Source organism: Parambassis ranga, chromosome 16 (assembly GCF_900634625.1).
Source record: "Parambassis ranga chromosome 16, fParRan2.1, whole genome shotgun sequence".
In the NCBI taxonomy this organism is placed as follows: domain Eukaryota; kingdom Metazoa; phylum Chordata; class Actinopteri; family Ambassidae; genus Parambassis; species Parambassis ranga.
In genome coordinates this window covers 2,029,158-2,049,697 of record NC_041036.1, presented here as the reverse complement: position 1 = coordinate 2,049,697, position 20,540 = coordinate 2,029,158, and the positions used below count along the sequence as shown (strand labels likewise).

Below are 20,540 nucleotides of genomic sequence, written 5' to 3'. Positions count from 1 at the left end.
TACGACCGCAAAAACCCCGACAGCAACATGGACAGAGTGCTGGTGAGATATAACATGAACAATAAACTGATCGTAGACATCTACGCATCCGCACATTACGATAAGAAGCACACTTACAAAATTGGTCAAAACCTTGTGAACAGTCTTCGTCAGAGAGAAACCTCTGTGTGGATAGAAAAGTGATGCAAACCATCATGTGTTTGGAGTCAAATGTTTCAATTATGAGTTTAGTTTGGAGCGTAAGTAAATATATACAGTATGTAACCTGCACAGCCTGCCTGCTTGAGAAGAATCCTCCTGCTCCTCCACCATACGATGGTTGACAGCGTGTTTTTGAGTGTGTGCGTTTGAACTTTTAGCTTCTTTAAAGAGTAAATAGTTGTTGTTGAGGCTGAGACGAGAACAATGTGTGAATATGAAAATGTTACTTCCCCTTTCTGACTCAAACTGAAGTGTGAACCTCTGCATTTTGGTGGGGATGATGAATCAGCCTTTGTCCAGATGACCACAGAGAGGCGCATGGTGATAAACAGCAGTTTCAGTGTTTCACTGCTGTCTCTTCTCCTGGTGATGACAGCTTTTAGCCTCCTGTGTCCACTCACGCTCTTTGTATCACTGAGGAAGAAGGCGATAAAGATGCTGTACTGCAGGCAACAGGTAGACTTAATTGAGATGTATATAGAAAATAAAGTGTGTGACCTTCTCCTGAGGATTTGACATATTTTTACAAAAATATAATGTAAGCATTCTCAATACAAAACTTCCACCAAGTTTTAGGAATTTGCATGAACTCTGATATCAGCTTGAAAGCAGGCAGTCAATCAAAATGTTGACTAATGAGTTGTGAAACAAGGCAGCGAGACACCTTCATGGCCAAAAGGCTCCAACTCCTCCTGAAAAACTCACTTTCAATATTATGATGACAAAGCACCCTGACGCCTGCAGCCCTCAAAACCCAGAGAAAGGCCTCATTCATCTTCTGCTCCCCCTCTGTTTCCAATGGGAGGACCGCTGTACGCTAACAGTTTGAATTCAGATTTGATTTGATACTCCCGCTGAAAATAATACAGGGCTCCTGAACGAGGGCCGAGAACAAGCAGGGACCAATCTCAGCAGATAAGAGAGATTTATAGGGCCCTCTCTCTCCTGTGTGGAGCATAAAAGATACACCTTCTGATTTTGTTACAGCCTCAAACATCTAAAAAAATGTCATGTCAGGTTACTGCTCATATGTTGAAACCATAGCAAGTAGGCTTCACCTACCTATACTCCACCACCCAGAGGTTGCCCGTTTATATTTCCATGCTCCACACAATCTCCTCTACACAAGGTACCACTGCCAGTTTACACGGGGTGACGTCACTGACGTAAGACTACTGTCAGTTCCCTCCACAGCCTCTAGGGGGCTATAAACCCCTAGGCTGTGCCCATAATCACTCCCTAATCACTATATATGGCCCTATGTAGAGCCTCCGCCATTTGGTAGTGCTGTCCGAATTCTTAGTGATAAATTATAGTCCCCATATAGGGCCCTCAATGTATCCCACAATGCATCATGAAAAGTAGTGTCCATCCAATGGTCGCTACTTTTAGCGATATGTCCCATCATGCATTGCACAGATCGGCAAAAAGAACGGGAACGGACGTTACGTCACCTGTCTCATAAATATAATGATGGTTTAAATAATGTATTATGAGCGGCTGTGTTTGTTTATTTATGTTTTGCCATAAAACTTTTATTGAGCTATAACAGCACAAATTATAACTGCTAATAACGTAGTTTGTTTAGATTGGCTCGTTTAATTTGCGACAGCAATGATGTCATTAACGGCGACAGAAAATGACAGAGGTAGAGTCCGAAATGTCCGAAAATGCTTTCACAGTGAGTTCACTATACGGTGCCCTACACCGAACTCCCCATAGGGGGAGTAGGGAGTGGTGTTGTGATGTGTGTATGCAATACTTCGTCAATAGTTTCTTCGCATCATGTCAAATGATGGAAGATCTGTCCTGACAAAGTTGTTTCAAGAGCAGCTGACACTTGTAAAGACCGAGATAAGAGCCTGAAAATGAAGTGAAGCGACCCTGATAATGCTCTGAGCTTCTTAATGTGATATTTGAAGTTATTTATGTATTTGTTTAATAATAATAAGGTTGAAATGATGAAGATGTTTCTGCATGAGCTACATGACGTTGGTGGGTGCGGTATCACCACTTATTTACTTGCTGCCCTCGCTGTGTTTTGTTCATTTTAAATGGATTTGAATGCAAAATCAAATTGAAGACGGCTCTTACAGCAGCCTGGCTCTGATGTTTCACCCGGCCTGTCTGTGCTTAACGAAGGACGCTTTTCTCTGAGTGGATGGTCTGGTGGAGGGGGAGAAGCGGCTGGGGTGGTGGTGGTGGAGGTGGTGGTGGAGTCCAGGCTCTTTGACAGAATTGTAAAGCGGCAGAATGAACAGATGTCTCCCAATGATTAATGTTCCTCCCTGCTTTGCCTCAGAGGAGCTGCGTGCCCATGCATCTCTAACCCTACGCCTCCTCCCTGGCACCATATAAAGCTAATTTCCTTAACTCACAGCTTTTCACTATCTTCTCCTGAGTCCACCTTCCCGATCCCTCCTTATATTTATTGTTCTTCTATATGTTTAACAACACTAGAAAGAATGCTGACTGAGACATTCCAGTCCAACCTGGAGGGCAGTAACAGCCGTGTACTGTACTGCAAATATTTACCTTTACATAGAGAATCCTCTTAGCGTACCATAATGTGCAGAGACTATAGACGACAGAGCTGTGTGTTAAAGGGATCAATCCCTCCCTGCTGTATCAGACGTTTACACGTGTAGAGTAAGCCTGACTCCTAGTGGCAGACATGGGAATTACATCATATTTCCCTAATGAGCAGCAGATGAATTAACAGTGTCACATAACTGAGTTCATAAGATCTCATATGGGCTGAACAGGCACACAGGTAATCACAACACTTACCTCTGTGTCCATTTAACTGTTGGATGCTACTTTTTACGCAACAAATAAATTAAACTTATAGATAGTTTGATTTTCTTTTTATTATTTTCTATTATTCTTGTTCCTTGTTTCTTTCTTTTTTTTTGATGGGCTCTCCAGTCAAGTGTATAACAACAGCGCCCCCTGCTGCAGCTACGAGGGTTAAAATAAAACCCTCCAAACACACACACACATGCCACACACACAGTCCTTAGGGAAATTGCCCATTAAAATCCAGCATCGCATAGTAATGAATACCAGGCCTATGGTAAAGGGCTCGCATTAAATATTTACACACTTGCTTAATATTTCATATGGTAATTTTGTATTTAAATTGGATTTAATATTTAATATAAATACAGAGCAAAGTGGAGTATACTGTTCTCAAACACCAATCCAGACACCTTCCATATGACTGAGGGGGGTCAATACGACACGGAGCGCATACATATGTAGATCCAGCACACACACACTCACACACACACACACACACGGAGCAGGTAATATCCACCTGGGCTGCAGCACTCGAGTTAAGTGTTCTGTCCTCTGGGGAGAACAGGGGTCACCTGAGTCAGGTCTTTTACACCACGGTAACGGCTCCATTATGTTCAGCGTTCAGGGTCCTGTTTGACTCATTTAATGTTGTAAAGTTCAAAAAATTGAATTAAATGTAAAACCATTCGTTGCAGTAAATTCTAACAGTGATGGTCCAGAAACAGGACGGTTAATTTAAATTGATTTGATGATTAAAAAGTTACACCCCCTGTGGTCTGGGGCTGTATGTAAAACTCGATTTACTTTTACTAAAATCAATGCTTCTGTCTTTCACAAAGGGAAACTCGATCATTCGAGGTGTTGTCAGATTTGTGTTTATTTGTGTAAGTATTGCCGAGGGAGGATCACCAATAACGACTGCTCCGTTCTTACCGCAGTAACTGGCTGATTGATTGAGATTGGAACGCTGACCAGCACCCTCCCTGTTTCATGTGCATCTCTCATGTAAATGCACCAATTCCCCGCTCTAATGAAGGCTTTGTCCTCTCCTGTCACGCTGACATTGGGAGCGCAGTCTTGGCGTTGGAAAGTGGACGGCTACCTCCATCCTCCGCCCACCCACCTTTTTCTTCCTCTGATTCATATGCATATGTACACTAGGTGCTGCTTATAGAAAAAAATGGCTTATGGAGATGCCTTTCCATCACAGATAATTGGAGTGACCTTTACAAAGATGCTGTATAAGTGCAGCGTTCAGCTTCCAGCCTTTGAGTTGGGGAATTAAATGAAGTGCAATTCATTTCTCATGTACAGCATCATTCTGGCTAATGTGTTCTTTGTAGAGGCTGGATGGTGCCAGCTGATCCAGCTGCAGATCTTTGCTCACGGAGCAGCTGAACTTGTCCTTTTTTACACATTTGGACAGAGGCACTTTGTGGTGCCGGTGTTATCAGAGATCCACATTCCTGGATGGTAGCCATCACCATGTTACCTTACAAAGCAGCTGGATTCTAGGCTGGCTGGGGTCTATGCCTGTGTGTGTGTGTGTTTTTTCTCCAGGTATTCCTCCCACACACCAAAGACGTGCCTGGTATGTTAACTGGAGACTCTAAATTGGTCATAGGTGTGAGTGTTCCCCGCCTCCCTGCCCATTGACAGCTGGGATAGATTCCAGCTGTCCATGACCTTCCACAGGACAGAGCGGGTTAAGAAAATGGACGGACAGACTTCCACAAATCCACCCGGCCAGGCTTCAATCCATGTGCTTGCATCCAATCAGGAAATACTGGGTCATACGTGTGCTAAAGCAAGTGTTAACAGCAGAAACCTCTGATGCAACAGATGTACCTGTTTATTATTTACAGCAGGTCCAGTACAGACCTGGAACATAAACTAATTGAATGAAAATCTCTGGAAGCTCTATGACTATTGATTATGATAGCACTGAACAAGGTGACTAATGAGATTATTCTGCATAACTTAAAAAAAGTCTCAGAGAGATGAGCCGTTAGGATGTAAACAAAGAGCAGCCTTCATGTGAGATTAGCTTCTGCTAATCTAATCACTGAAAGTTATGCTGCTAATAATCCATCCACCAAAAAATAAATACAACAAGGACCACACAGACAGCTGCAGAAGTAACTTCAGTGGGTTTAATGATAGGAGGGAAAAGGAAATAGCTCATTGGCTCCTTTATACAGATGTCAAACAATGATAGATACTTCTGTCTCCAATAAGAAATATGATAATGATGAGCTAACACACACACTGTGTGTATCATCTTAAAGGAGATGTATTCCAGGTGTGAAAATACTGATCTATGAGGAGAAGGATAAAATGAAGATCAATGAAATAAAGCAGGATAAATGGCTGAAAAAAACCCGCCTCACCCAGAGAGCTAACAGCGTGTCTGCAGCTCGTCCCAGTGACGGATTCATTCAGTCTGCACTGTTCACTTTGACGAGAGGAGCTCAGCACTGGTGAATCCTCTCCATCACTTTTCCTCCTGCGAACGGCAGAATGTCTCCGCTGACAAAAAAAGAAAAGAAAACAGATGAACGTGAGGAAGCTCTGCACTTCCTCCCTATGGAGACAGATCACTGCGGCGCTGCCTGTTCCCCCCTCCGGGCTTTAGTTTGAAATGACAGCTTACCCGACAGCCACTGATGAGGATGACATACCCTCAGATATCGCTGTGTGCTATCTCAGCTCTTGTTGTCATGTTGAGGAATCATCCTGATGCTGTCAGTCTCAGATTTTGCTCTGTGCCCACACGGATGCCAAATAGGTCAAATGTTTATTCAATTCAATCCTCAACACTGGCCTGTCCTGTGTAGCAGGATCTCTGCCTTGTTCTGGAGTTATCCAAGATTTCTTTTGGTGTCCTCTGCCATATTGACGCCTGCCAGTTCCAGAGGGAATAGATTTTCTTGGGTAGAGTGATGTGATGTTAAGCTGTGGGAGGCGTTCATGTTCATGATTAACCTCTCCCCCTTCTCTTGGTTCTCCGTGCTTTCAAACCACATGGTTTAAATGTATTCATTCAAACTAGTGAACACACAGGGACATAGTATTTGTCTTTGACTTTAACATGTTCTTTGTAGTACTCCTGTCTATGAGATGCTAAGAGACGTGCTGCTTCTAGTTTTTATTGATGCTGATGTTGGTGACGGGGGGTGGGTGCCATTTTAAAAACAAAGTTGTCTTATGTTGATGAAGATTCAGTCATCCAGGTCATCATACGTAGAGGAGATTGAAGCAAGGCGTCTGGACTTGTAGAGTTTTCTTGAAAAGAAAGAAAACTCTACAAGTCCAGATACCGACTTTGCTCTTTGTTCAAATTCTACCAAATTTGGTACATTTGTAGCCAAGGAAGAGCTGAATGTGATCAATGGCTTCTGTATACATAGAATCATTGTTAGTGTAGTGTAGGCGAGGACAGAAATGCCACATTTCTCCCTTAGTTTATTCTAATTTACTCAGGCTCATACTAATAGACACAATATCTTATATTCAATAACACTGGAAATGCATTCTCTGCAGCCCCCAGATGCCCCTAGACACCAAGAACATGCATATGCACATATTGCTGTGGTGCATTTCTAGCCGTTTGGCTAGGGTTGAAAGGGTTAAAGTTGGAACCATACAGTACTTTTTATTTGTTTGATCAAAGTCACTGTTACCTTGATTCCGGCCGTGATTTAAGGATTCATGTCATGGCCAGTGTCACCCTGAGGATAAATGTTGGTTCTTTATTAAGCATCTCAAGTGAGTTTAAGGAAGAGGAATATGTACCTGCACATTACCCATGGAGGACAGTCAGATCAGTCTGTTTGATGTGTTACATCCTTGACAGCGTTGCAGTGTGTGTGTGTGTGTGAGGTTATGAGGGACAGAGCTGTATATGGATGCAGGTGAGTCTGTATGGATTTGTCCTGACCTTTGAAACACAGAGAACAGCGAGCCGAGCAGAGTTTATTAGATTACTACTGATCTTTGGTGACGGGCTGCCCTTCCAGGTACACCTACGCACGGCAGGGACGCAGCGCTTCTCAGCTCCACACTGCCACCAAGTGCAGGAAAGTATGAAGACAGCCCTGCTTCCAGAATCAGGGTCTTTAAAAAACCCAATTTTAATTTAAAATGTAAAGTGTTATTTACTCAATCATTTTGATAGCTTTTTGTCTATTTTTTTTTTTAAACTGTTCCCAACATTGAGTTTCTTGTGTGCATTAGTTTGTCTCTCTGTAGATGTTCTGGGTTGTTCTGTGTCTGCTAATTATTATCATTATCTATATTTTCTATATTCTGTTTCTTTAATATCTCCACTTCTCCACACTGAGGGTAAACGTATGCTCTATACATAACTGAAACATAATGATAATAGTTTTATTTTGTTTACATAATACAATAAAGACTATTATTATTTACATTTCTGTATTTTATAATTATTTACAACCTTCCCTGACCTGTCATTAGAATTAAAACGTATGTTAACATTAAAATAATAGAAAAGTCAAATAGATGTATTTTTATATTTATATTTTTCAATATATGAAACTGAAGGTAACCACAGGAGATGCGTTATCGTGCATAATTATCGTAAATAATATTTACAAACCGCGTTTTGACATCTTTGGTCTCTTTGGCTTGCCGTAGACGTTGTCAGGCGGTAGTGTCGCGGGAACTGCTGTAGACTCAAAACAACAAACCATAAGAAAGGCGACATTTCAACAAGTGTGCTGTGAAGAAAGGGTTAAAGTCACCTCAGATGTAAGTTTTAGTTTATTGATTCAAGACTGACATGTTTGCTAATGACCGTAGAATGCATAAATCCGCGCTTACTGGAGAAAAGTAGCTCTAATCAGCTTATGTTACTAGCAAAGCAGATATAGTGGCTACTTAGCTCCTGATCAATGTGCCAAGTTTCCAGTTAAAAAAATGAAAATAAGTAAATACAGCCTTCACAACACGACTTTGTCACGACACCTACTGAAATTATGAATATTTTGTACGATAATTAAGCTAGGCTAATGATACGTTAGCACCGAATTTCGTTGTGTTGGTCTGATCTGTCAATAAGTTTCACGTACAAATAAAATAAAATGAGCTGAGCTTCAGATAAACTGTTTGTTAACTCGAACATGCAGGTAACTCAAAATAAAGCAATAAATCATAAACGTCCATTTTCTTCTTCTTTTCCAGTTATGTCACTTCCTGTTGGCTGATGTAGTGAATTATGTCACTATGTCTCACAGACTGACTAAAGAAGAGTTGGATGCTCAGTTTGAGCTGTTCTTAAAAGAGGTAATATAACACCAGCTAATATCATGGTTTAAAAACTAAATAATTCCTTAATTTCTGATTAAAACCCAGTTCTCTGTCAGTCTGTTTCAGATGAATCGGTGGACCTAGCTGACAAGCAGCCCCGCGTGAAGAGCCGCCAGAAACCAGCCCAGAAACCAACAGTGTCCTGGTGGGAAGATGACGACCACAGCAGTGGAGGAACAGGGAGAGGTAATCGCTGACTTTTTCATTTCCTCCACAGCAGCCAGGACTTTGTGAAGCACTGGATCTCAACAGAGTCTTTCAGATACTCCACACATGTTGCGGGATCTCCTAATTGTACAAATCCAGCAAACCTGTGAGGAAACAAAACAGTGCAGTGAAGCAGGTGCTGGAAGCTTATCAAGTCAAGTCAAGTCAAGTCAAGTCAGCTTTATTGTCAACTCTGCTATATGTGCTGAACATACAGAGAATCGAAATTGCGTTACTCTTCACTCCGCAACATATAACATGTAACTAAAAAACTAAAGATAAATATAAAGTGTAAAAAATGTACCTACAATGAGGCACACACAAAATACAAGGCACATAATGAAGGCACAATGCAGTCAGAGTGCAAAAGATGTATAGTGCAAGTCAGTGCAGTTGGCATAATATAAACAGGAATGGTTTAACTTATAACAGCTTATTGAGACTGGTATGAGAGTGCAAAAGATGCAATGGTGCAAGTCAGTGCAGTTGGCATAATGTAACAGTCCAGGAATAGATTAAGTTATAGCAGCTTATATGAGACTGGTGTGACATGACAGGGTAAAAAGTGACTGGTGCACAGAGTTCCTTTGGTAAAGTGGCTGGTACAAAGAGTTCCTATCTTGGGTGGTGGTAGGGGTGAGGGGATGGTGGTAGGGGTAGGGGGTGGGGGGTGGTGTCAGGGAAGGGGGAGAAAGTGGGGCACAGCAGGGAGAGAGTTCAGCTTCCTGACAGCCTGGTGGATGAAGCTGTCCCTCAGTCTGCTGGTCCTGGCCCGGAGGCTGCGCAGTCTCTTTCCTGATGGCAGCAGACTGAAGAAGCGGTGTGAAGGGTGGGTGGGGTCTCCTGTGATGCGGAGGGCCTTTCGGGTGAGACGGCTGTCGTAGAGGTCTTGGAGGGAGGGGAGAGGGACGCCGGTGATCCTCTCAGCTGCTCTCACTATGCGATGAAGCGTCTTCCTGCAGGTGGCGGTGCAGGCTCCGTACCACACAGTGATGCAGCTGGACAGGATGCTCTCAACAGCCCCTCTGTAGCCCCTTTGCTTATTGATCCAAATGAAGATCATCTCTGTAACTTTCCTTCCTCTTTCCTTCTTTGCCATTCCTCCTTATCCAGAAACATGACAGTTGTTTCACTCTGTTTCTTTCTCCTTGTGCCTCTTGTGTCTTTCTGCATGGGTGACTAATGTTTACAGGTTTCATTGTAAAGCTTACTTACTGTGAAAACTGTTCATGTCTTCAATGTTTCAATCAAGCCTGCCGGTTCAGGCAACAACTCTCCTCTGACGTATTGCCCAAATGTCATCTGAAGAACATTCAGGTGCACCTTTTTGCAGCTCTGTGTGTGTGTCCACTAACTCCTCTTACTTGAACTATGTCCCTTTTTGTTTCTCATCTCTCCCAGCGGAGACAACCAGGCGCAGATTTATCAAAACTAAAAAAAAATCCCATCATGAGAACAAGGGTGAGAGCAGCTGTGTGCACAGATTACTGTCACTTCTCACTCAGTCTGCTCATTTTCTGAGCTTATAATTACCTTGTGGCCATTCCTTTTATCCTCATCCTCATATTCCAGACACTGGTTTGGAAGTTTCACAAGCTGTTGAAAGACCCAGGGCTCCTTCTGATGGGTCAGGCTCAGGAAGCCTGAGCAGCCCCGTTCATGAAAGCCTGCAGTGTGGGTCAGGAGAGAGGAGCCCTGAGGCCACAGCAGACAGCACTGACAGTCATTCTCAGCTGGACAGTGAAGATGGTAACGTTGCCTCAGCCTCATCCCAAATCCCTCAGTAACATACAGCCGTAGGCTCCCTAGTTTTTGTCTTTCCATGCCTGCATCACCCATAACCGTGACCTTGTGACCTGTATTGGTGGCAGTTGCTCCTTGTGACCATTCATAAATCCTGTAAATGCCTTTAAAAAGTCAGGGAATGTTGCATTGATCAGACAAGACACTAGGTGTCAGTAGAGGACCACAAGAAGCGTTTGCCTTGCGTGATGGTGTTAAATCTACTGCATGGTAACTGTCAGATGTGTTGTGTGTTGTGTTTGTCCTCCCAATAAAACCTCTAGTAAATGTGTGTTAGTAATAAATATATGTGGTGTATTGACAGTACATTTGTATTTAGATTAGTCGTCCTGCCTAATCTAAGTGCATTATTATGTGTTATATATTTTTTCTTTTGAAACTCAGAAAAATGGGGATCTGGGAAGTCGTTCAGGAAGTCTTTGAGGACGTCTCAGCCAATCCATGAGGAGGACGAGATTCCAGCAGATGCAAGTTTGAAGGAAGAAGCTTCCGTCAGAAGAGACAGCACAGAGACGGAGAGTGACTCCAAGTTAACCGGTGAGAAGATGCATGTTATTTACCTTCTGTGGTCATTCTCTAACAAGAACCAGTTTGTTGGATCATGTTCTGTTTGTGTTTACCTTGTGTGTGTGTGTGTGTGTGTGTGTGCAGATTCTCCAAAGACACCAGCGCTGAACATGACCAGTGTGGGGTTGGACACTGTGGAGGAAGAAGAGGAGAAAGGCCGATTCTACGCTCAGCTGGAGGCAGGAGCTTCATCTACTATAGATTACTCCAAGCTGAACAGAGAACTGGACTCGACAAATTCCACCATCGCCACTAATCTCAGGTATGACGGCAGAGGTGCTACGTTATATCTCTCCTGCAAAACTGTGAGGTCAAATGATAGAATGCATAGTTCAGTCAAGTGTAGTTCTGTCATCCTGTAACATGGCTGTAACTGTGTGGGTAAGGATCTTCCTGTTGACCTGTGTTGTTAGCATATGTTAGCATATCTAACTTGAGGTTTGAATTATGTTTAATGGTTTGATGAAACTCTGCAATTTCCATGTTTCATACTTGAACCCTTCCAGGAAAGCAGAGGAAGCTGTAGAGCAAAGTGATGATGATCAAAGCAAAGCCGGCCAGTCTCCAGGTGAGAGATGAAACCTGAAATGAACCCTGAGCAGACCTGGCTGGCTCTCCTCACCTGGTCTCTTCTCTCTCGTCCTTTACAGGCTCCCCACACTACAGTGAGGATTTTGAAGACGAGGAGAAAACAAAAGAGCCGGTGGAAGAGGTCTGTAGGTCAACAAGCACATTTATTATCTGCACTAATTAGATCAATTAATATCAGTCACACACTGAAGTTAGGAGTGTAAAAAAACAGTCCCTGAAGAAATGAAGAAAACAGTTTGGATAATTAATGTTCTATAAGCTGCATGTTTGATTAAGACTATTACAAACGCATGTGTTACTGTTACGTGAGTTAGTTCTTTGTGTTTTCATTCATTTCATATATCTGTTTTTCAGAAAACCAAAATACCTCCGATTCTTGCCAAAGGTAAGAGAAGCAGGGTTTTTAACAGGAAGTGCAAAGCTAATCAAAAACTGTAGAAAGTTCAGTTTAACTAATTTAGTTTTTGTCTCCAGTTTCTCTCTATGATTCTCTGGAAGACACTGGTGGGGACGACAGAAGGAAGGACACAGCAGGGTCCCTGGACAAAGGTAACACAAGTACAGGACCTAAATACGCAAATACAGTGTGACATGATTATTGTTGTTTGACAGTAATCACAGTAATCACCCGCTCTAGATCCTTTTCAGCTGGCATCCTGCATGTTTCTGTTCTCTGTTCAGGCCAGTCCTATGTGCAGAGTGGAGCATCAGAGGTGGAGGCGCTGCATGAGGCCTACAGACAGATCCATGTTGTGGAGGAGTCAGACGAGCATGGTCACAGTTTTTTAGCTGCGGAAGAGAGAGGGGAGATCCACAGACCTTTGTCCCCATCCTCCCCTCCATCCTCCCCCCCTCAACGGTCCCTTCAGCCTCCTTCCACCACTGAGTCAGGTCAGACAATAAAAGAGTTGCTAAAAGGCTCAGCCCTGCTGTGTGTGTACTCTGTGTGTCGCAACATTTGAACTACTTAAGGTTTACTGCAGGAAATGTTTTTGGTTTTGATAAAATCACATGTGGGAAATTTGAGAATAATTTGCGTGTGTACATTTAGACTTACCCACTGCAGAAGAGATGATGATTCGCATCCGACCAGAGCCCAAGGACCAAAGTAGAGGTTTTGCCACCCAGCCTGCCAGGTAGCAAACTTCAACCACTACCTGTTGGACATTATGAACTTGTTAAAAAACGGGGGAAACTGTGGTTTTTACTTAACTATGTCTGATTGCAGAGCTGTGGAATCTAACCAGGAAAAGACCTCCTGGGCCACAGAAAGGACTTTCCCAAATATGACGTATGACTTAGAGTCACGTCTCTATCAACAAAGAGCAGTAAGCCCTAAAACTCAGATAAAAGGAGTCAGGAGTCTGACTGGCCATCAGACCACCTCTCAGGACCCTCCTGACCATGACCTGACATGGAGCATCAAGAAGGAAGTAGAGAAGCTGATGCAGGAGCACAGAAATCATTCTTCTCACACATCCTACCACACTGGCAAAGCTAAGAAACAACAGGTGAGGTTAAGTGTTTGAAATATGTTTCCAAAAGTCAGTGCTCACATCCTAAAATACATATATAGAACCTCAGGCAACGTTGTGTTGGTTCAAACCCAGGAAAGAGGAATTTTATTTACATAAGATTTAGGTCATTGGCATTGTACACAGTACAACACAATTGTGTGCTATTTCCCCCTGTCTCCTTAGGCCTCCACTGCTTTTCATCCCTCTTCATCTTCAGAGAGGAGAACCACTGTGACTCCCATCAGAGGCAGGAGAGTGGATGGGAGAGCAGCAGTGACTCCCAGGTCGTATGGGATGAACAAATCTGCTGCTACCAAGTCCTCAGTACCTCGTTTTCCTCAGCATCCACACACAGCCAAACCCACAAAAAGCCAAGAAAAAGACGAAAGCAGCTCTGCAGGTTATTGATGCCTCCACACACACACAAACATCATGTCATCAATTCACTCAGATCATCTAAGATCTGTGGAGTCTGTCTGTTTTAACAGCTGTCATGATTGCTTAGCAGAGCCAGAACTGAGAGTGAGCAATGAGCTGGTGGCATCGGTTCAGTCTTTAGTGGCGGTCCTCCAACAGCAGATAGACACCACCAGTCACCAGGAGCCTGCACAGGAAGTCACAGGCCCTCAAGGAACCAGACAACATCTGCCACAGATCAGCGTAAGGAAACACGTCATCCTCAGCTGATATATTGTTCTCTGTTTTTCAGAACACAGGGGGAAAAACAAATATTCAGCATGATAATACTGCTCACTACCGTTTGTCTCGACTTTCAGGGAGGTGAGGGCCCCGTGATGGAGGAGCTGAGAGCACAGCTGGCACAGAAAGAGCGGGAGCTGCAGAGGATGAAGGACGGAGCAGAGGAGCTCAGCTCCCTCAGACAAATGAACTTCCTGTTACAGAGCAAGGTGCATAATTTCTCTGTTCCTCGTAGCTGTTCACAGTAATCATGCTGTTACAAGATGAAGTGCTCACCCTGTGCCGTGTTTCACTCCTCAGCTGCAGAGTGCAGAAGAAGCCGGTCAGAAGAGGAGGAGGGTGGAGGCTGTGGACGCTGCGACTGAGGGGAAGCTCCAGCAGATTGATAAAGAAATCAAAGAACAGGAGACGCTCATAAAAGGTTACCAGCAGGTCTGTTTTCTGCCCTCGGATGTGACTCTCATCATAGATAGGATCTCCTGAGGGAGAGTTATGCTGTTTTTACTGTTTCTTCTTGTGTTGTTAGCATTTATGCTATAATAATCTGTACTAAATCTGGTGTGTGTTACAGGAGAACGAGAAGCTGTATTTGCAGATGAAGGCTCAGCAGGCCAAGAGTAAAGCCAACGAAGAGGCCATGTTTAATGAAAACCAGAGGCTGCTTAATGAGCTGGCTTCCACAAGGTGGGTTCAGTGTCCATCAGAGCTGTGGCTGCATCATTTCTTCTAAATATGGATGTTTATTTAATAATGGAGATATTGATGTGTGTTGTTTGTGTTGTGTGTTCCTCAGAGAGCAGCTGAATAAAGCCTCAAGGCCGGTGACGAGCGTCTGCTTAATGGATCACACTCAGCGCATTTCAGACTTGCTAGCTGAGATAAATGCACTTCAGGTCAGTGCCCTGTTCACTGATAAACTGATATTTCACGTCAGCCCCTTTACTTTCCTCTATTTTGTGTGCAGAGGAATGAGGAGAGGCTGTCGGAGGAAATCCGCAGGCTGAAGCAGGAAAAGCAGGTTCTGGATGTGGAGCTGCAGCTAATGAAGAAGGAGAGAGACTTAGCTAAAAATCAGGCTGTCTCCACCTCAGGTGAGACGATGCTAATGCAAAACAACAACATGGAAATGATGTCCAGGTGAACATATGTGTGTGTGTCTGTTCTGAATGTGTTAGGTGATGAGGCGTTTCGGATGCGCGTATTGGAGGACACACATAGAGAGGAAGTGGCGGCCCTGAAGAAGAAGCTGCAGTGGTTTGCTGAGAACCAGGAGCTGCTGGACAGAGACGCTGCCAGACTGAAAGCTGCTACAGCTGAGATACACCAGCTCCAAGAACAGGTCAGGCCCCCTTTACACCTGTAGTCTAAGCAGCATGTCCTCTGTAGCCCTCCGAGGTCACAGTTGTTAAATGAGACAGACTGGTCTGGTGAAACATACTGCTCCTTGATTGTGTAAGTAAAAGTTTGCCTCCGTTTCAGGTAGAAAAGCTGAATCAGGACGTGAGCAAAAGAAGCAACGAGAAGCTGAGAAAGACTCGAAGCACATCTGCAGACACGAAGAGGATGCAGGACCTGGAACGACAGGTTTCTGACGCAGGCCGATCGGACGTTTTCTCATTACCAGGCCATTCTTCACTCTGTTGTTTAACTGTCTTCCTCCTCCTGACAGGTGAAGGAGCTGGAACAGATACTGAGAAACAGAAACCCGAACTCGCTCCCTGCTCTGATCTACGCTGCCGCCTCGGCTCCCGGTCACGAGGGTGTGGATGCTGTTAAGACGTCTCTGCCCAGCGGCATCACTGCTCTGCTGGAGCGCAGGATTCAGCGTCTGGAGGCTGAGCTGGAGAGTCATGATGAGGAGGCCAAACGCAGCCTGCGGGCCATGGAACAGCAGTTCCACAGAATCAAGGTACAGCTCTAATAACTGCTTTATGTTATGGCTTGTCATTGGGTTTTAAATCATATAGTATTTTACAGTATGTACTGTGTGTTCTGATGGCTTTATAGCTTGTTGAAGAATGTTTCCTGTGTTTATTGAGTACTGTAACACTTTTGTGGTTACCGTGTAGCTCCGCTATGAGCATCAGATTTCAGAGCTGGAGCAGCAGCTTGAAGCCAAGCAGCAGGCTGAGGGAGCAGCTGTGTCAGAGCCGTGGAGGTCAAAGTTTAAGACTCTGCAGGAGGAGCTGCAGCATGTGCAACACAGCCACCAGGAGAAAGAGAACTCCCTTCATGACCAGATTGAGTCTCTTCAGCAGCAGCTCAAACACAAGGTCAGCACACAAATTACCACGGTTGAATTCCAGTGTGGTCTAACAGGCTAGCTAAAACATATAACAAAAAGGGGAGCTTTTTTGGAATTGGAAACTCAGGTGAACCCATCATTCGTGCAGACCCAGAGTCCAGGGCGACATCAGCTCCAAGCCCAGGCAGCGCTTGGCGTCCGGCTAGAGCGTCTCAACCAAGAGCTCGCCAGTAAGACGCGAACCATTCAGGAGCTTAACCGCACTGTGGAGAAACTGCAGAAAGAGAGGAGGAACATGCTGTCTGTCCACCACCCCCCACCTGTAAGTCGAGCTGCAGACAACAAACAACAACAAGGCCCGACTAGAACACTCGGTCCTACTGCAGGAGAGGCACCGGCCGGGGAAGACCGGTTTCCGACTGCTCAGTTTGAGAAAACCTACCAGCCCACTGTCTTCACAGGTGTGACAACTTGCCTTTGCCTATTACTATTGCAGTATATACATGATAAAAGAAAGTGAAAATCAAAGTCACCATGTAGTCGATCGCCATCAAGGATGCAGCATCTGTGATACTTTCCTGACATTCTTTGCTAATTGATCAAATGTTAGTGACCTCAAACTATTTTGTAACATCTGTCTCTTCAACAGGCAGTCACATCTCAGAGGTTCTGCAGGAGAACGAGGCTATGAGGCAGCGCGTGGAGCTGCTGCAGCTGCAGGCTGAGAAGGAAAAGGAGACGCTCCAGGCTGATGCTACACAAGCCAAGGAAGAGCTGTGCAGGTATATACATGTATCTGAACAGATGACATAACTGAAGGGACAGCATATAACATGGCTCTTCTTCTTATGTGATCCGTTAGGCTGCAGGAGCACTTTGCAGAACAGCTGTCCTCGACGAAGGCAGAACACCTCCGAGCATTGGACCATCTGCGGGCCGCCCACGCCTTGGAGCACTCATCCTCAAAGGTCGCAGAGCTGACCAATAAACTCAACACTCAGGAGGTATGGGCTGTCTGAGCTGCATGTTGAACAGGAAGTCCTGAAAAAAGAGCCTGTTGCTTTAGCTTTGTCATCCCCGTGCAGGTTGTGATGGCACATTTGAAGGAGCAGCTGAAAGAGCTGCATGATTCCAAAGATGCTCTGCTAATATCCAGGACCAGAGAAGACGCTCTGCAGAAGCAGGTGAGCAGGTGGCGCAAGCAGAGTGGTGGTGATTTTGAGTTTTTAAGGATTTTCAAGGTCTGCACAACCTCAGTGTCAGTGTTAACTGACTGGCTTAGACCTCCACAGGCTGCAGTTAATCTCCCCGCTACTACTGTGAGCAATAAATCTACCGGCTTCTGCGTGAATGCAGGAGGAAGCAACTGCAGGGTGGCCACGGGCAGCTGTTCCCAGATTTGCAATGTATTTAACTGGTTTGTCTGCACAGCTGCTGTAAGGGAGCTGAGAAGAATGTTTTTCCAGTAATGACAGTGAGTTTGGCTGCACAGATGTTATACAGCATGAGATTTCCTAGGAAGAGAATTTCAGCAGGCTTCTTCTGCATATTTATCTGCAGATAGTTTACTGCCCAGCACTGAAGAGGTTCTTCAATTCTTGACCAGTCGAGTTATTACAGTCCACTGAAAAATGGGCAGAAGACACTTAACCCAAAGTTGTTCCCAGTAGTTGCACCTTTGCCTTGTGAATTATTGTTTGAGGTATTGTAAAGCTCACTGAGTACCACCAAGGTAGAAGATAATTGACCATCTGCCCTCAGATCCCAGGTGACAGAGCAGGCATGATCAATATTTCCATGTGCACCCTGGCTTTTGTAGGTAACCATTGTGTTCTAAGTGGTTAAATAGCTTGCTTCTGTTCTTGTGATGTTGAGTAAGTGTACTCAACAAATCAATGAGTGGATGAGCCAGAACTTTCTCCAGCTCAATGCTGACAAAACAGAGATGATTGTTTTTGGCCCCAAAAATGAAAGAGCTAAGACCAGTGCTTACCTTGACTCCATGTCACTGAAGGTCACAAACCAAGCCAGAAATCTCGGTGTAATCTCGACTCAGACCTGAACTTTAACACCCATGTAAAAGCCATTACTAAGTCTGCCTATTACCACCTGAAAAACATTGCTAGGATCAAGGGCTTTCTGTCCAAACAAGACACAGAAAAACTTATTCATGCATTTATTTTCAGTAGACTAGATTATTGTAACAGCATCCTCACAGGTCTTAGCAAAAAATCAGTCAGGCAGCTGCAGCTGGTCCAAAATGCTGCTGCTAGAGTTCTGAGTAACACCAGGAAAATGGACCACATCACACCGGTCCTCAAATCACTGCACTGGCTTCCTGTGAGTCAAAGGATCCAGTTAAAAACTTGACTCCTGGTCTACAAAGCACTGAATGGTCTTGGACCAAAATACATCCTGGACTTACTGGCTCCCTATGAACCATCCAGAGATCATCAGGGACAGGCCTACTGTGTGGACCCAGGGTCAGAACCAGACAGAGTGAAGCAGGATTCAGTTACTCTGCCCCTCACCTGTGGAACAGCCTGAACACCTGAGGTCTGCTCAGACAGTCACTTCATTTAAGTCAGGCCTGAGAACACTGTTTACTGCAGCATTCTCCTAATTTCTTGACTGCACTCTTCTCATTTAATCATCCTGATTTTATTTGATGTTTTTATGATTTTATGATTTTATTTTTTTATGATTTTAATTTCCTTCTTAATTTAATGTTTTAATATGTTTTTATTCTGTGATTTCATCTTATGTAAAGCACTCTGAATTGCCTTGTGTATGAATGGTGCTATATAAATAAAGCTTGCCTTGCCTTGCCTCCCACCTCGTGTTTAGTTGACCAGACTGCTGCAGGAGCTGAAGGAAGCTAAAGAGGCTCAGAGTCCTGAGGTGAAACTTGTGTGCAGCCTGGAAAGAAAGATCCTAAACATGGAGCTGAGACACCAGCACAGAGAGAAGGAGCTGCAGCAGGTATGTAATATGTAATATGAAGTGTGTGTGTAGGTGATACGTCACTGTACACAGGGTCTGTATTAGCATGTATGCTGAATCCATATCAGCACCTCTGTTTGGTTTACAGTGGAGATGGTATTTGGAATACTGTCCACAGCATCAGTGATGTGCGGTAGATTTTTTTTTGTTAAACTCTAAAACTCGGGGACCCTCTGCTTTCACAGGTGATCGGCATTTCGTGGCAGACACCGGCGGCTGGTCAGCAGTCAGAGGCGGAGCACTGGAGGCGCCTGGCTACGGAGAAGAGCAGAGACCTGGAGGCTTTCCGCTTGGAGCTGGACTCCATCCTGGACATCCTGAGACACCTCCAAACACAGGGAGTGGTCCTCCCCACGCTGACCCCTGGCACTCAGACGAGTTGATGTCCAATATTTGAACACTGACATGCAAAGTAGTAGACGACTAGTAACAGCAGCCAACACAGCAGGACGCTGCTTCCTGCGTTCAGGTTAGTAGCTGTCTTGCTATCCGCACTGTTGTATTTATTAATCTATAGACACATTTAAGCTTTTTGTAGTTTTAATTTAAACGATTATAATTTATTTAAGAGATAAAGAAATAAATGTTTTTTTCCCAGTTTTAAACAGTGACTGTGAATGTTGTAGTTTTTTTTTAGATGTTAAATTATTAATTAAAAAATATATATGTGTCGCCTTTTACAATCAAACTCATAGAAATGTTTTGTCACCTTCTATAACTCCCAGAGCGCTCCGCTTAGCTGCTACAAGATGTGTTCATGGACATCGTGCGTGTTATTTTCCCCAAAGACACCACGGCGCAATAAATTATTAACAAAATAAGTCTATAGACAGCTGCTGTGTCAGCCTTTATGGAAAAAGGGACATTTAAATGACACAGTGGACGACCCACTTAAAAACAACAGAACAGCAGCTGGTCTCCCCCAGCAGAGGGGGTCTTAGGACCCAGACAAACTGTGAAAGTAATTTGATGTAATGATATGAGGCTTTTACTGTAAGACACAGTTTTGATGTCATTCTAGAACTCAGGCTGAGGACAGCAGACAGCACTTCCATTGAAACTTAAATAATTTATTTACCACTAGAGCACACCACAACACTGTGTTACAATACAGCAGAGTGGGTCTCGATAATATCATCAAATGGGCATCTTAAAAACATCGTCATCAACAAACAGCAACAAATAAACATAGAAAACACCTCCGTCACATCTCCTGTCCCTTCCACTGATCAACCAAACACCTGACCATCACCGACACCAGCACTCCTCGCTTGGGTTGGGTGTGTGTGCGTGAGTGTGTGCGTGAGTGTGTGTGGGGGGGTTACATTAAACTAAACTAGCTAACTACCTACTAAGTATAAATTTTAAAGGTATTAATATGAAAACAGCATCAGTGCATTTATTATTCAGAGAAACAGGAAGACAGCTTTTTACTTGAGTTTCTGTTGTGTGAACACTGATGAGGACAAAGACTGTGAGGTGTTGTTGACGTTTGATACATCAGGATGCAGATATTATCGATAACGGCCGATTACAGATTTAGTATTAGTGTAGATGTTAGCCGATTGGAAAAC

The 20,540-nt window shown here is 44.0% G+C and overlaps 1 protein-coding gene across 2 annotated transcripts; it reads left to right on the top strand.

Annotated features, from left to right (window-relative positions):
• Positions 1-7,670: 7,670 nt before the first annotated feature.
• On the top strand, positions 7,671-19,639 carry cep162 (centrosomal protein 162). Of its 2 annotated transcripts, none has more exons than XM_028424793.1 (29): positions 7,671-7,776; positions 8,209-8,310; positions 8,391-8,520; positions 10,729-10,881; positions 10,996-11,173; positions 11,418-11,479; positions 11,562-11,623; positions 11,857-11,887; positions 11,977-12,051; positions 12,184-12,393; positions 12,554-12,638; positions 12,731-13,013; positions 13,203-13,419; positions 13,528-13,679; positions 13,796-13,927; positions 14,019-14,150; positions 14,290-14,402; positions 14,512-14,611; positions 14,683-14,809; positions 14,894-15,057; positions 15,198-15,302; positions 15,388-15,627; positions 15,788-15,991; positions 16,091-16,424; positions 16,613-16,745; positions 16,826-16,967; positions 17,049-17,147; positions 18,811-18,945; positions 19,152-19,639. In XM_028424793.1, the coding sequence occupies exons 2-29, from the start codon at positions 8,251-8,253 to the stop codon at positions 19,347-19,349; spliced, it is 4,056 nt and encodes a 1,351-aa protein (XP_028280594.1). In that variant the 5' UTR covers positions 7,671-7,776; positions 8,209-8,250; the 3' UTR covers positions 19,350-19,639. The 2 variants fall into 2 exon arrangements, with proteins under 2 accessions (XP_028280594.1, XP_028280595.1); XM_028424794.1 differs by having other exon boundaries at positions 16,112-16,424; positions 19,152-19,637.
• The last annotated feature ends 901 nt before the right edge of the window (positions 19,640-20,540 follow it).